The sequence below is a fragment of the Micropterus dolomieu genome, linkage group LG14 (assembly GCF_021292245.1).
Source record: "Micropterus dolomieu isolate WLL.071019.BEF.003 ecotype Adirondacks linkage group LG14, ASM2129224v1, whole genome shotgun sequence".
NCBI classification, from domain to species: domain Eukaryota; kingdom Metazoa; phylum Chordata; class Actinopteri; order Centrarchiformes; family Centrarchidae; genus Micropterus; species Micropterus dolomieu.
The window spans coordinates 17,245,478-17,262,292 of record NC_060163.1 but is presented as its reverse complement, the minus strand read 5'-3'; the positions used below and the strand labels follow the sequence as shown (position 1 = coordinate 17,262,292).

At 40.4% G+C, this 16,815-nt stretch overlaps 1 protein-coding gene across 4 annotated transcripts in view; it reads left to right on the top strand.

Annotated features, from left to right (window-relative positions):
• The window catches only part of LOC123982812 (testican-2-like), a 46,661-nt gene that overhangs the window by 6,108 nt on the left and 23,738 nt on the right, over positions 1-16,815 (top strand). The window contains exon 1 of one of the 4 annotated variants that reach the window (XM_046068678.1): positions 13,047-13,281. The exons of the other annotated variants lie outside the window; for them this stretch is intronic. Within the exon in view, the coding sequence (XP_045924634.1) occupies positions 13,267-13,281 (15 nt within the window). The 5' untranslated portion in view covers positions 13,047-13,266. Of the gene's footprint in view, positions 1-13,046; positions 13,282-16,815 lie in introns of those variants that run through there. 4 annotated transcript variants of the gene reach the window in all.

Genomic DNA, 16,815 nt, shown 5'->3' with positions numbered 1-16,815 from the left:
AGCCAAGCTGCCTCAGATAGGACTATTATCTGCTGTACCGGGCAGTGAGATGAAATGTGAAAGGTTTGTATTTGTTTACTAGCTGTCTTGGCAAAAACAGCAAGCAGGGATATTCATGCTGCATCTAAATAAAAACAGATTGAAAAAATAGTTATGTGGGCCTTCTAAAACAGTGATGGCGGTTTGATTGATCTGGACCGGTGTACATCGTGATTATCCAGCATGGAGACATAATGAGGAAATGCTGAAAGGAAGAACAATAAGACCAACAGCTGCAGAGGCAGGAGGTGTCGGGATAATCCACAGCAGGTTACAGCGTGTTATACAAACTCCATTATGACTGGCATCAATGTTGAAGCTGTAATCATGACACACTGCAAATGTCAAGACATCAAATCTCCTTATATAGACTCCCCCCGCATTCACGGTTGCAGAGAATTCACCCACACAAAGCAGGCCAACAGGTTACAAATATCCACAAATGAATCTTGGCTGTAATTAGCTGATTGTATCTTCCTGTGTCGGCTCATCAGTTAAAAACCTTCTTTGACTACTTGATGTATTTTTTTTTGTCTCAACTCAAGGTCCACTTTGCATTCTGGTGCGTTTGGGTGGATCTGCTCAGTAGCGGCTCAGGCCACCACTCATGTGAACAATACTGTGCTGTTCATTCACGGCCAGATTCTCCCATGTCTCTGAGCAGAGCAAAGAGGGAACTCATTAAGGAGCTGTGCACCCTTTCAGCCAACCACAGAGGGCTCTTTAAGGTTTGCACCTGCTCTACTGCCAGCTACATTTTTAATGAGGGAAAATTGCTACATCTTTTTCAGGTAAATGGCTCCTCGGCTCCTTTGGTTGTTAAGATTAGCACAGAGTGAGGCAGAAATACGAGTTATCATTAGCCTTATTGGTGCTTACGAATTAATTAATGTAGAACAGTGATAAATGCAATTACAATACAATGAGTGGTTCCTTACGTTTTACCCAAGCCTCTCAGTGGTCCTAAATCTACATCTTCAATATTCATGAAGGAACATAGGAAGAATGGGAGAAAGAGAATTCATATGCTATACATGAATGAGCTTCTGGGCTGCAACTAATGGACCAGTTGTTTCAGCAACCTTCAGCCACAGTGACATATAAACACTTAATATGGCAACACAAATAGAATGAAGCAGCAAGCAAGTTGGATGAACTAATTGAGCTCTAACAGGGAGACTGATGCATCACCCAACTATGGATCAGAGTCATTAGTTGTCTGTGCTATTGAATGAGATGATGGCGATGGCCCGGTCAATGACCCTACATCAACACAGCTCCTCTGTGAGAGCTCTTTGATAAATGCAAGGCCAGGGTTCACTCTGTTTTTCAGTTGAACATGATGCTGTTGCATCCTAAGTGACACTGAGCTCTTTTACTTAGCTCGAAGACATGCTGCCAGCTGTGGGTTTTTGTGCTCCTGTCATCAACCTTGGCTATTTATTAGCCCCCCACAGGATTTATGCTCCAGCACTAACAGCCAGTGTAATTACGGATATGAAAAATTTGAAAAATTAGAGCAAGAAGACAGTATGCAATTGTAGAAAATATGATAATGAGGCCTATTTCCAATTAAACGTAAATTGCAGTGTGTAGGCTGAAAATTAAGACACGAGAAACCATAACAGTTAAATTAGCTAATAGCTATCTGGATTTCCTCTGCTGTGAGAATCTGAACATCACACCATCAAATCAACTATCTGTGGAATTCTTCTCGTTGCACACTAATGAGATCAAAATGGCAGTAGTGGTGGAATTAGACACTTTCTTGTCCCCTTGTTATTACCATACATGTCTACTGAAGGTGAATGTGCCTGTGTGTGGGGGTGCGGTGGGGTGGGGGGACGTTGAGTGTGTGGATGGCTCAGATACAATTCACACTGGAAACAGTGAAGAAAGGAGATCCTGTTGGCTTCCCAATACAAGCGTGGGTGACTCCTAATTGAGTGGAGAGGCTGTTTTGTGTTGATGCTCCTGTGGAAAAGCTCCACTCGCTGGAAAGCAATTTATGCTCTAACGAAAAACACTGAGAGAAGCTCAGCGGCTGTCTTGAACAGCAGGAAGGGGTTTTCATAAGCAAAGCCATGTTCCACAGCTTGTCCAAATATACAAAATCCCTTTCCTTTTTCTATGGCAACACGAGGAAGCTACTCGTTCTGATAGGAAAGTAGCCTACATATAGATTAATGTGTTTTATAATGGAGCGTTGCTGCACCTACATCACTGTAATAACACGCACACACCAGTAGCAAAGACAGCCTGAATACCATCTTTTTTAGCCGTTAACTTCTCTGTGAGTTGCTGAAATGTCGGGCTGAATAATTAGCTGTTCCAAGGTTCTTCTTCTGGCTCTATTGTTCATGCATTATTTATAGTGGCATCTGCCTGAGAGTTGTCTCTGTACTGGTGAAGCTCCTCTATGCCTTGCTGCAAGCAGAGCGATAAACGCTGCCGCTCTGCTTGTGTGTCTGTCTTCGTTCGTGGCTGGCATGGTGGCACACCCAAAACTCAATCAATGATCAAGCTTTTTAACAAACAAAAAGAACTACATTATCGCTTACTATGAGTTGATAATGGAAAGTGATGGAACATTGTGTTTTTTATTGATTACTAGGGCTGCAACAATTAGTCAGCATAATCGACGTCAATTATAAAAATTTGTCGACAGGAAATTTCATTGCGACGCGTCATTACAAAGATGCTGTTTAAGAGATAGCAATCTTCTGATTAAGAACATTTCTGGTTGTTCATTTCTAACTGCAGTGCACTACTTGGAATCCTAGGGGCCGTATCACTTCCGTTGTCTGCCATGACTGCTTTACTAGAGAAGAAGAAGCATTCATGCGAGAAACGGAAAGCAACGGAGAAAGAGACTAACAGCAGAACGATTTTTTGTTTTTACAAGTTTTGTACGCTAATTCATCACTAAATACACTTTTGAGAGGTTTTGAGGTGAGAAATCAACTGTGTAGAACTTGAATATTGGCAGTTTTACGAAAGATGATGGATTTGCCATCATCTTTCGTAAACGTTTTCGGGGTTGAGAAGCTCCACAAGCACCCTCAGAGCCCTCTGCTCCTTGTTACACTGACCACTGCAGCCACAACAACAACACAGCAACAGAGGAAAGGCCACAACTGTAAAATAGTTTCAATGTTCTTACCACTGTAATTCTGTGTTTATAATCTGAGTAATGGTTTTACATTTTAAAGTAAATCAAGAAACATCTGGCTCGTGATGTAGCCTACAGAACATTCTCCACTTATAAAACTTATAAGCACTTTGGAAAAATAAACTACAGAAGGATTATGAAAGGGGAGTGTTGCTTTATTATTCTAAATAAACATTACATTGTTAGTGTACAGTTGTGGTTATAGTAGTTACTTTTAATGTGCTTTTTGTTTTGGGTGATGCAGCCTGGCTGTTATCTTGGCGCAGCATCTCCATAGTTCTTTGCATTCTTGGTTTTGAGGTCTCATGGATGATGCTGGCTAAGAGAATGCTCTTTTAGTTGTGTTAGCATACACCTTACTGTGCAATAATAAATCAGTGAATTATAGGAGTATCCTACACTGTCTTCTTACCTATTTTCCCCCTGGTGTCGATACTATTGTTCATTCTGAATAGTAACCCTTGTTTACTCTGTGACAAAAATAATCGTGACTAGTCGACTAATCCAATAAATAATTAACAGATTAGTTGACTATGAAAATAATTATTAGTTGCAGCCCTATTGTTTACAGTGTGTTTTTTCGGCATCCTGGGGTCTGTGAAGACAAGAAACAAAAAAATCTAGTCATTAAGAGTTCCATGTAATTGCATATAAGTAAAAGAAGTAAAAGCCATGCATGCCCTGAACAGGAGAACATGACTGTGTGTATTCATGCCAACCCCTCCAATAGCTGTTCTACTAAAAAACACACATTTTGACCTCATGATGGCGCCAAAGGAAAAGTCAGCAGATTCTAAAAAGTTAGCAGACTACATCCTCTGGGCACCATGAAAATTTCATGTCAATCTATTCAATAACTGTTAAGATAGTTCAGCGTGGACCTAAAGTGGTGAACCGACCAACTGACCGTCCAAAATTACAATCTGTGGAGCGATGCTACTAGCCTGGCTAAAAAGCAAAAGAGGAACATAAAAGATGGCAAATGTAGAAGTAATTAAAATAAACATCTGACCCAAAAAGACGATAACAAAGTTAAATTTTCATATTAATAACACACATCCAGTTTATATTTGTAAAAGACAGTATTTGATGTGAGTGGTAACAGGCTCTCATGTTTCGGATAATTTGTTTTATGCCTGGAGAGAGATAACTGAACCCTCTTGGCATAATAAGTAAAATCTGAAGTATATTTCACTTGCAATTTAAAGCCCCTCGTATTTGAGATATATTGACCCTTGTTTGCATTCCTGGTAAGATTTAGATTCACTAAAACTGGCTCTTCCCTTAGAAATGTATTTTACAGGTCAGTAAGATAATACATAATATATATCATTACAGACATAATTAAGTTGATGATATGAAATCCACTTGTATTTATTGTCAATTGGAAATTCATCTGCCACTTGACAACAATGATATCCATATCTGTTTATCTGCAATAACCTTTATTGTTATCGCATACAGACACGAGACAAAACCCTCAGTTTATACTTCACTGGGTAAACACTGCATAATAGGCTTCACCTGCTGAAATCACTCTCCAGTAAGGGTGTAGTCATGGGACCTGTTATTTTAGTGGAAATTATTAAACCTAAAAAAAAAAAACATAGCTGAGCATATATTAGCCAGGTGGAAATATATTTAGGCAGCAGAAAAGTGCTGTCCTGAATATATTCAGCTCTGCCTCAGGTTTTTTGTTGTTTGATAGATGTGTTTGGGGCCACCATTATTGTTATGCGTTGTCTAGGACTGAGCTGCACTATACACATGGTCTGAGCAAACACAGCCATTTTGCTTATGTTCAGTTACAATAGGTGTAATAATGCGAGGTTCTCAGGTTCAACCTGGCATTGATAGATTCTTTGCTTTAGGCCATAAATCACTCACTGTTGAAACAACAGGGCAAGTACTGTGCAATTAGGCCAGGCTGCTACAAAAACTTTGAGGACATGCTCTTGCCTGGGGAGAATCAGCCTCTTTTTCTGTCTTTTGTATGTTTGATTTTAACGTTGGACAAGGTTCGTTTTTGGCTCAACTGTCCCTGAGCTACATATGGAGGAGTAGGGAGTGCTGAGCCTCCTTTCTGTATTAACTGTCACAGCAAGAGGGAGGTGTCAAGGACATGCTTGGAAGGGACTGTGATCCTGTCTGTGTGCAAGCTGTATTTAGTATGTGTGGCATGTGGTGGCTATATGTGTTTGTGTGTGTGGGAGAGAGACAGAGACTGTTAATTTGTGGAGCTGGCAGTGTAATGGATACACTCTACAAAGTCATATTGAAATGACCTTAATCAAGCAAATCATATAGAAGGGATAGGGCGCAGAGCTAAAGCGCTAATAGCTTTTTTCTCAGTTGAAAGAGCCCGGCAGAATCTCATTTATGCGTGATGTAGTCCTTCCCAAAGCCATAATGTGACAACTCAATGTGGCTCCCTGTTTTACTGTAATATCCCGCTGCCACTGCGGGAGATTAGCATTATCAGCAGCCACAACAACCCAATTTGTTCTCATTGCCATGGCAGACGGGGGGAATTAAATGTAATCAGCCAGCTAGCATATTTAACTTAGCTACCCCCTGTGAGCTGTCCCATGCAGATCCCTGTGGCATTTCAACTGGGATGGTTATCATCATTATCTTCTCTTAACCATGCTGCTGGTTTCTAAACTTGTGTGTCTGACAGTTGTAAAAGAGCTCTGCAGCTTCAATGGACTTGTCATTGGAGCCTAATTAATTTAAACAGCAGGCGTAGCTGTTAAAATTTTGGAAACAGCAAATATAATAATAATCACAGGGAAAGATAGATGGTGGTAAAATGAATTTGTAATCATACTTTTTGGACGTTTGCTGAACACACATGCTGACAGTGCACTACAGCATGCTAAAATGGTTACACAGCTGCTCACTACAACTAAAGTCTTTACACAGGTTTTTGGCTACTGTAGATCAGTCTGGTTAAAGGGAAAGACTGGTGGTATTTTGTATTTTTCTTATTTTCAAGAAATGCCAAGAAAAAACCAACGTGTTCTCTCGCCTCGCAATACTTCTGACTTTCCAACCGTGTCTGTGGCACTTACCCAAAACCCACTGGTTTCTACTGAAGATAGAAGTCTTTAAAGGCAGGTCAAAAATATATATTTAATTTTTAAAAGGCTCAGTAATTTCCTAAAAGAGCTGGGCACTGTAGTTTATAGCAAACTCAAACAAACTCTCTTGTCGGAACTATTTTCAGAGGCGGATTAATGCAGATGTGGAAAATTTTAAAGCAGCATAACAGTGTGTGCTAGCCTTGTTGCAGACCTCTAAACCACATATTTGATGTGTTCAGAGATTTGAAAAGGTTTCGTGTTGTGCCCAGTGACTGCTGGCTCTGCTGGTTGGAGAAACTGTATAGCTAGCTAGCCACCTATAGCTACAGTCATGAAAAATATCAACAGAAAAATGACCTGTGTATTTTTTTGTTTGTTTGTTGTGAAAAGTGTTGGTAAAACAAACCATTCAAACTGTAATTTTTAAAGAGAGGGTGGTATTACTCACTCACTTCCTTCGACTAACATAACCTTGTATGAAGCAGCAGCAAATATTAACAGACAATCAGAAAAAAGTGGTTCTATACACATGAACAAAAGAAGCTAACAGTGACACCGACACTGAAAACATGATATTAAGAAATTGTGTATCTGTCCGGATGATATAATAGGGCACCTCATTATGTGTTCAGTGTTTTTGTGACCTACCACTACTACTAAGAATATCAATAAAAATTAAATAAGATATAAACATGTCTTAAATAAGCCACTAGCTAACTAAATATTGCAAAAAACAAGTATATATAATGACAGTAAATTAGTAAATTCATAAAGGATTTTAGGATTTTTAGGGTCTTTCTTGCTGTTTTACACAGTTTTGCAAACATTAAATCAAGATTCATAAAAAGAAGCAGACTTGAATCTGCTCTCAAAATGTTTGTTCTCCCTGAACATTTCGAAATCGATCCCAACCTTTGTTATAATGAATTCATGAAGATAGCTTGTATTTTAAATAGTAAAACCTGCAAGGCTTGTTTTTTCTCCATGGCACCAAAGTAAGTTTGTTAGAGTCTATTGGAGTGTAATTTATTTTCTCAGCCTCCAACACATTCAGTATTGATTTAAGTTTCCTGCATTAAGTAAGTATGCCAACATCAAACAAAATTTTAACCTCATTTATCTATTTATGTATGCTGATAACCTTTTGTGTTTGCAGTCTAGCTACAACAAAGTGAAAATAGCACACTGGTATCAGGTATTTTCATGACTGTGTAGCCCCTTGCTTCAGCTTGTCTCGTTAGGTTTTTTACCCCTGCTACTATTGTATGCAGAAGCAGCAACGCTCAGCACAGTAAAGACGGCCCTGCATAAGCTCCAAGCTCCCTGGGGCATCTATGTAGAGCTCAACCTGAAGTCTCGCCTCTTCTCTTTCTGCTTCTTTGTTTTGCAAATGGAGGGGGGGGTTTGAGCGAGCGATAAGATGCTGCAGAGACTCCGCCGTTCCAGGTTCTGCTTGGATCAGCAGCGTGGTCCAACAGAATCCATTTTTCTGCATCCGCGCCATCCTAGTCCTCTCCAATTACTGCATCTCTCAGAGCATGCAATGCCTTAATTCAGCTATGGAGTCTGCTAAAGCAAAGTGAGCACAGCCACTGTTTGATGTGTCACTTCATCAGTGATTGGAGACCACTGCTAAAGGGCTCCTGAGAATGGAAAAGGTTCCTTTTTTTTGTGATGCAACTTCCTGAAATGTGGTCTAATTAGCCAAAGGCGGCAGCTCAGTAGAAAAGCCGCTCGTCATAAGGTCTTAATGTTTTCAGACTCTTGTTTCTGATTAAAAAGAGCCTCTTTTATGTTAACTTCACATAAAACTGCCTGTGACTTGATGGAAAGTGTCATTGCCAGTTAGTTAAATCATCTGCATTCAAGAGCAAAACTTCCCAGTAAGCCTGATTATTTCTGCAGTTCAGCGCAGTGCAAATGTTTCAGGTAGATGCACACTTGACAGTTGGCTACTTCGTGGCTTGGGCAGAGAGATGTGCCCTTATACTTGCAGAGATGGCTGCGGATTGTGCTGCGTGCTGTACTGCATTGCAGGCAGACGTCTTACCTTGTGAAACAACATGCGTCCTTCACCCGCAGGCCCCCGAGCACTCTTGCTCAGATGATCAATTTGATCCAGTTCTGTGTTGCTGGACTGCGACTTAATCCCATATTCTTTGGGTGTTCTGTTGCAATCGAGAGACCCTGCCATTTTTCTTGGTGGGTTTCTTATTTTATCTGTAGAGTGTGATGAAAATCAATCAATCTTTATTTGTCCCCATAGAGAAAGTATTTTGCAGCACAGTTAAGTAGGCATTGCATCATACAGCAAAAGATAACCATCAGATATACTGATAAACATACTAATCAACACACTAATACATATAACACGCATACCCCTCACCTTCCCACCAATTAAATTAGGCAGACCAGACCAGCTGAGCCTCCTGCCTATTTGGCTATATATGTGCCTTACCTGTTTAAAAGCATAATTGCTTGAGGCACAAATTTTGATCTATTTTTGGTAAGTAGAGGTAGGCAATATCGTTACCCAGAAGGCAACCGTTCAAATGAAGGGGCAAGGGGATGCCTCTTGACTCTCTTGATGTTTTTTGCCTTAAAATCACATAGTTCTTTCATAGACATGGCATTTAATCACCTTAAACAGTCTGTAATACAGCATTTATCATGTCTACGTCTGTCAGAGCGAATATGGTGGAGAAATCTTAGACCTGTCACGGTTCAGTAAGAGTAAACCAAGGGAATTGTTTCTTTATACAGGCGTAGGAGCCACATTGAGTTGGTATGTGAAATCAAAGGAGGTAAAAATATGTCTTAAACTGTTTCTGTGAGATTTCTGCCTCATATTCAAGTGAAAACGCAATGTTTTGCCACTCTAAAGCCAGTGGGTTCAGGCTGAAAGACACACAGCATCATTTTGGAACACTCTAATGCATTTCTAAGTGGTTCAATCTGTGGTGGGTCTGCACCATTAGTGTCTCTCCCATTTCTTCGGTGTTTTTAAAGACGGCGGGGTACAAACAGAGCAAGACATTACCTCAAACCACTCAGGCCCCAGCATGCTGAATTGGGGCGCCATAATGACACAGCAAAGGCGAGATGCACTCCCGCTGCTTCCTGGTAACTACAGAGGCATGGAGGGTGGAATGTATATTCACGACAGCTTCCGCCTGTGTGCCCTTTTGCAGCGATTTAAAGTAGGCAGGGAGATGTGGTTAATTCGGCTACATTAATCAGGCACAGCACATTGCTGTGCAAATGACGGGCGGGGGGAATGATGAGCTGACAATGTCCTCCTGACAGCCAGATAGGCAGACACACCTCAGTGATCTGATGACACGGACACGGCCCAGAGTGGAGCAATCAGCTGAGGAAAGCTTCTCGCAGGTCTGCGTTCATTACAGACATGACCCGGATCACCAGTCCATCCATCAGAATGTGTTTATCCAGTCACTGCCAGAGTAAATGACTTCATGAAGCTGGATAAATGACAACTGGTGGAGATGCAAGATGTCCATATCATCATTAAACCTCTAACTCATATCCTGCTGCTTAAGGGATGTCTTTACTGCAAATATTGTCTTCAGAATATCAATAAGGAATATTGCTGAGGAAGAAGCATGCAGTTATTGCTCTGACAGAGAGGGCTTTCATCTGAAAAGCAAAAGCAGAGCTTCTGAACTAAATCTCTTGAAATATGCGAGTCTGTGTGAGTTACAGTTCAGCAGTATGGGTTTTTGAAGAGGGTACCAACACTTTTTTTCTGTTAGGACTGGTTAGAAATCTGTCTGCACATCTGGATCCAAATCAGCATGCCAATAAATATAGATAGGCATGTTGATTGGCAGGTGGCAGCCATGATTTCTAGAGAGTACACTCTGTCTAGGAATCTTAGGGCTTTGCATATGAGCATTGAGATATGGCAATTTAAATTGATCATGATGCTGTAGTGCCACTTAAAAGCCAAATGTCATCAAAATTTTGCAAGATCACATTGAGCTGGTATGCGCACTTTTCATCTAAATTTGGTTCAAGCGTTAATAGCAGTTTATCTAAAATAGGCCATAAAAGTTTGGGAGCGGATTTATGGAAAATGGCTTGTACCATTTGTTTGTTTTATTGTGCTCATCTAAATGTATTAAGTAATAAGTTCGGTAAGGATTGGCTCAAATTTAGGGAAAAGGAATTTAGTGTTTTATTTATTTAGACGCCTCACAATTCAGCATAACATTGTCATAAATGGCCTAATATGAGTCTAGAGCCGGCAATTGGCTTAACTTAACAGCTAGCCTGGCTATGTTCAAATGTAACAAAATCCAACCACCAGCACCTGTAAAGCTAATTTATAAACATGTTAAATCTGGTTTGTTTAATCTGTACAACGGCCAAATTGTAAAAATTATAATTTGCCTTTAGATAGAGTCACTCTAGCTGTTTCCAGTCTTTTTGCTAAGCTAAGATATCTTGCTGCTGCCTGTAGCTTCATATTTACCTTAGAGACATGGGAGTAGTATCAATCTTCTCATCTAACTCTCCTATACAAAACGAATAAGCATCTGAAAATATCGAGCAATTTCTTTAAGGCTAGGATAACATATTTATTGGAAGGAGGGGGAAACTCGGTAGCTAAAGAATCCATCAACAAAAAAATATGTTCTTTCAGAATTAGATTACGAAATATGATTTTCTGTGGTCAGAGAGGAGCTTATCGTTGTATCAGCTGTAGATAAGATGACTGATCATTATCTGATACGTAATATTTGTGAGTGCACAAGGTTGTGTGTGTGTGTATGGAGGTGTTATGATCTGTTGTTTCAAGAATTCTTTGTCAGCCGCCTTGGTTTGATTTGAGACATTTCCTTCATTTCCAGCTCAGTCTCTACTGCAGAGAAGAGTTGAAGGCATGTGCGTTTGTGTGTGTTAAAGTTCAGCATTGGGTTTGCGTGTGTGTGTCCTTTAGGACCCAAACTGTACCGACGCTGTCACATTACAGGGACAGATGAGCTGCAGTGATGGAGCGAGCGGGCTGCTTGCACGTGATGGATCATTGCAGCAGAGCGAGGAGATGCAGATTTTCACTATGACATTTCTTTTACTCTGTGTGAACATTTCTCCGGCAAGCTGAAGTGAGGTCACGCTCCAGCGGCTCTCTGTTCGAACACTTGGAGCCCACAAGTTCCTCTTCGACATTTCCACTTGGTTTTTTAAAAAAAAATCATCTCTTTGAAGATGGATACTCCCTCCATTTTTAGATTACTACTCAGTTTGTATTTCACGTTAGAGGTGTCAAGGATGTAGGGTATCATCTGTGAATTACACTTGACGTCCTAACACTTAAACATGTAAACATTACAGATGGCTCAACACCACTTTTGCAGATACTATTTACACAACATGAGAATCCGCTAATACTGATATTGAATACTTGATCCAATACTTATTTTTCTTCTTCCACTAAGCTGTTAATGAGCCATAATCATCTTTTTAGCAAAATCTAGGTTTCTAAAAATGTGATGCATATATTATAAGATGCTTAAGTCCCATAAGTGAAGGTTCGTAAGGTGACTCAAAAGGTATGTGTGCTACTTTTGGTAGCAAAAAAGGTAAAGCTATCAGACACATCAGCTGTAAAACATTTCGCTGAAGTATTTTACAAAAAGATTTTCTAGATTGCTGGGACAGATGTGAAACCACCAATTGAGAGAAGAAATGTCAGTTACTTCTGTAACAGTGGTTTGTAGCAAGATGTTTCAAATGCAGAGCTGTAGACTTGAGACTTGAGTTGTAAAAATAGGGGTGGGCTATATGGCCAAGAATGTTTTCACTGTAAAAACATTTCATACCATTCGATATCGATGATTGTTATAATAAATGTCAAATTATTATTTCTTTAAAGGCTGATTTTTGCTCCTGAGTGAAAATTGAATAAACCAGTTAGTTAATAGTGGTGGTAAACTTTTCTTTACGGTCAGAACATGACCACAACACTTGATACCAAACAGTGGATCGCGTCACAAATCTGAGGTAGAACTTTCAAAACAATTATGATAAAATCTTTTTTGAAAAAATATGATTAGTAAATATTTTTTCCTCAACAAAATAAATCAAACATTTATTGATGATATAGTGAACATTTGTTATACTGTTATTGAGGAAAATTATATTGTGATAATTATCATTGTTGTTTTATTGCCCAGCCCTACTTAAAAATGAGGACTTGCCACTTGCCTGCTGTGAGTTATACTGATAAGAGCTGGTAATTAAGCTTGACTTCCGGTTATGTTTGTTCTTTCATTTTTACTCAGTTTCCTGTCTGATCCCTAATCATAGGGAGCATAGTGCATGATAATAATTAGGGAGTTCATGTGCTCTTAAGTCGGACTGTGGAATCAACATGGATGCTACTACAAAGATGTGATGGATTAACATTATTAAAATGTATAAACAACACGCAAACATCTTGTTCACTCTATGTGGACAGCAAACAAACCGTTATTATAACCATATTACAAATTACGTGTTTGCAAAAAATTATGCAATATGTGATTTTGCATGAATCAAAGTTCTGTATACTTCTTTATGTCCCATGTACACTTTATTTCTCTTTTTGCAGTAAAGATTTAAGGAGAAAAAAAGATTCAGATTAATTCGACACCACATGAATGCAGTCACTGCTCACCACCCCCTTTCCAAGGAGAAGCTACGGTGGCCGACATGCTCTGTCGTGTCTTGTACTAAATAATACGTGTGGGCGTCCATCTGTCCAAATTTCTCGTCTTTTGTTTCTTCTAATAAAACACTTGACTACTACTAATACTACTACTACTATTGTTGTTCTTTGTATATATTTAACATAGTGACGAAAAACGCTCTGTAGCGCCATTTGTCCGTTCGGGCTACAGTAGAAACATGGCGACGCAAAGTGCCGACAGCATGGAAGAGGACCCGCTGTGTATGTAGATAGAAATGGCTCATTCTAAGGTAATAAAAACTTAACGGTTTATTATGTAAGGTCTTTATGCACCTCTGAAAACATGGTTATGTATATTATATTGCATTTCTGTCAATAGATCCTCCTAAATATTACAAACTGAACCTTTAACCAAACAGAGGTGTGTTAATATCAAAACCAGGCAAGACCGCCTGTGATCTACAGAAACATTACAGTATTCAACACAGACAGAAAAGTATTATTGGGCAGCTGCAACTTCATGTGTTTGAGTGTTCTAATTGAATAATTTTACACATACATATGCTTTGGTTAATGACTTGCAACTGGACATTTTTATGCCCTGTTTCCATTAAAAAAGATGTATTTGGTGTGATTTTGGCGACTGTGCTATTGTAATTTCCATTCTTAGCATTGATAGACCAGCAAAACATGTTTATTGACATGTTTTTTGACTTGCCCTCTGAAGACTTGGACTTGGTCCAAAAGACCTCTCTGTTCAAATGGTCATCCATCAAAATACATCCAATGATTTTCTCAGCCTGTTAGCTTTGCTTTGTTGCTGTCAGGAGGGAGTTTCTCACACTTAACACCTTTCAACAATCTTTGTTGATCCAGCAAAACTTTTCTTCTCTGCGTTTGTACAATTATTTTATTGCCTCTGCAAGTTTCTCCAGTTTTGTGGTTTTTGTTGAAGCTTCCGAAATTGATTCTGTCCATGGAAATGCTCATATTGCACACATTTGAAGACTGCTGTTTGGCTGTTTTCCTTCTTCAGCATGAAAAAATGTCCATAAAGCCAACTTGATGACAGCATCCAGATGTTCTCACTCGACTGGCTGCTGTCGTGATGCTGCTACAAAGTATGGGTATACAACTAGTTGCATGACATTTCATAACATATTTTTTATGATATGAAATGTGTGGAGCAAAATAGGCAACAAAGGTTCCTAGACAGATTCTAACCAGGGACACTGAAGTTATGTGATAATAATCTTAGATTAAGCTCAGTCTCCCTAGGAAGTCTATTTTACAAGATTCCTCGCATCATGACTTATGTCCAGTGCCAGCATTCAGTGCCAATGCAGACGTAAAGTACCCTTTATGTGGTGAAGCCAAAACTGAGATAGTGGAGGTTTGGGTGGTGGATGATGTTTATGCAGCATCCCATGACCTTCAAAAAATGTTGTGTAAATGTATTTGTAAATGTTGTGTAAATGTAAAAATGTATTTTTTTTTAATCTTCACAATAATGTTTACCTAGTCTTAACCAGGGTTTATTTACCTTCCCCACCCTTACTCATACCATAGCTGCCATAAGCAGAAGGCTCAAATTTTTCTCAGTGTTTTAGCTAGTATCAGGTGAATACTGGAGTGATTATTGGATTGGAGCGTTACTAGCTAGCTTACATGCAACAGCAGAGCAATTTCCTCGCTAGGAAACAGACATGCAGCAAAATGGTTTAAGAGTCAAAAGTTCAGCCTGCCCCTGTGGTTGTCACACAGAGCTGGGATGTGTATGAACATTTTGGTGTCAGTGCTCAGGATGGGTGTGTGCATGTGTGTTGCAGTGGGTGATGTTGGGGTTGGGTGTTTCAATGTTATCAGTGGTATTTATGTCACTAGCAGACGGGCTCGGTCGAGGTGAGATAGACGTTAAAGGAGCGCAGTCAGGCTTGCGGCCAAGCGCTGTCAGCCTAATACCAGCGAGCAGTCCAGGAGGAGCAGTCGCAGCATCTGGATAGTCAAGCTCCATTAGCCTCTCGGCTCTGTTTTACCCCAGCTGCATTACAGCCTTGTTGACAAATGGCAGAAGAGGTGCTGCGTGTGATATGAATCACATAACTCAGGGGACCTCCACCATGAAAATACCCCCTTGCTCCCTGATCTTTCCCCTTCCCCTTCCCCTTCCCTCCCTCTTGTCTGGGCTTGCTGTGAACTGTAGCAGTAGACTGGCTGGGATTCAGTGGGACAGCATTAGCTCTCAACCTTGGTGAAGGACTAAATGCAGCCTCAGCCTGGTGTCCTTGCTGTCACACTGCTGCTGGGAGAAGATAAGCACTTCAGCTTTTAGGACACGCCGTAAGGCCCCATTGGCAGCACTGTGAGCTGCGTAATTGCAGAAGCACTGCAAATAATTAATTAAGCAATCATTACATCTGACGCGCCACACACGAATCTGTGATGTTGAGGGGCGGTCGTTTTGTGGGATTTTAGTATGATACTCCACATTTTTTTCCAGTATTTGCAAAAGCAGATTCGTCGGCTGATATAAGGACTTAGCAATTATATATATGCGTCACCCTGAAAGGTGAGTGTTGCAGCTATAACCTTTAAAATGCTATGTAAAGATGCAGATCTGAAAAGAAGAAGTAATTTTATTCGGCAGTGGAGGTGGTTACATTTCATATGCTATATTGTAAGTCTTTTTTCCCCCCCTTCTTCTTCTCATATGACGCATCACAGGAATGAAATCCAGCCGATTTGTGTGTTATTGCCTCTCATATACAGTGAGGAAAATAAGTATTTGAACACCCTGCTATTTTGCAAGTTCTCCCACTTAGAAATCATGGAGGGGTCTGAAATTGTCATCGTAGGTGCATGTCCACTGTGAGAGATATAATCTAAAAAAAAAAAATCCAGAAATCACAATGTATGATTTTTTAACTATTTATTTGTATGATACAGCTGCAAATAAGTATTTGAACACCTGAGAAAATCAATGTTAATATTTGGTACAGTAGCCTTTGTTTGCAATTACAGAGGTCAAACGTTTCCTGTAGTTTTTCCACCAGGTTTGCAGGAGGGATTTTGGCCCACTCCTCCACACGGATCTTCTCTAGATCAGTCAGGTTTCTGGGCTGTCGCTGAGAAACACTGAGTTTGAGCTCCCTCCAAAGATTCTCTATTGGGTTTAGGTGTGGAGACTGGCTAGGCCACGCCAGAACCTTGATATGCTTCATACAGAGCCACTCCTTGGTTATCCTGGCTGTGTGCTTCGGGTCATTGTCATGTTGGAAGACCCGGCCTCGACCCATCTTCAATGCTCTAACTGAGGGAAGGAGGTTGTTCCCCAAAATCTCGCAATACATGGCCCCGGTCATCCTCTCCTTAATACAGTGCAGTCGCCCTGTCCCATGTGCAGAAAAACACCCCCAAAGCATGATGCTACCACCCCCATGCTTCACAGTAGGGATGGTGTTCTTGGGATGGTACTCATTCTTCTTCCTCCAAACACGGTTAGTGGAATTATGACCAAAAAGTTCTATTTTGGTCTCATCTGACCACATGACTTTCTCCCATGACTCCTCTGGATCATCCAAATGGTCATTGGCAAACTGAAGACGGGCCTTGACATGTGCTGGTTTAAGCAGGGGAACCTTTCAAACCATGACGTCTTAGTGTATTACCAACAGTAATCTTGGAAACGGTGGTCCCAGCTCTTTTCAGGTCATTGACCAGCTCCTCCCGTGTAGTTCTGGGCTGATTTCTCACCTTTCTTAGGATCATTGAGACCCCACGAGGTGAGATCTTGCATGGAGCCCCAGTCCGAGGGAGATTGACAG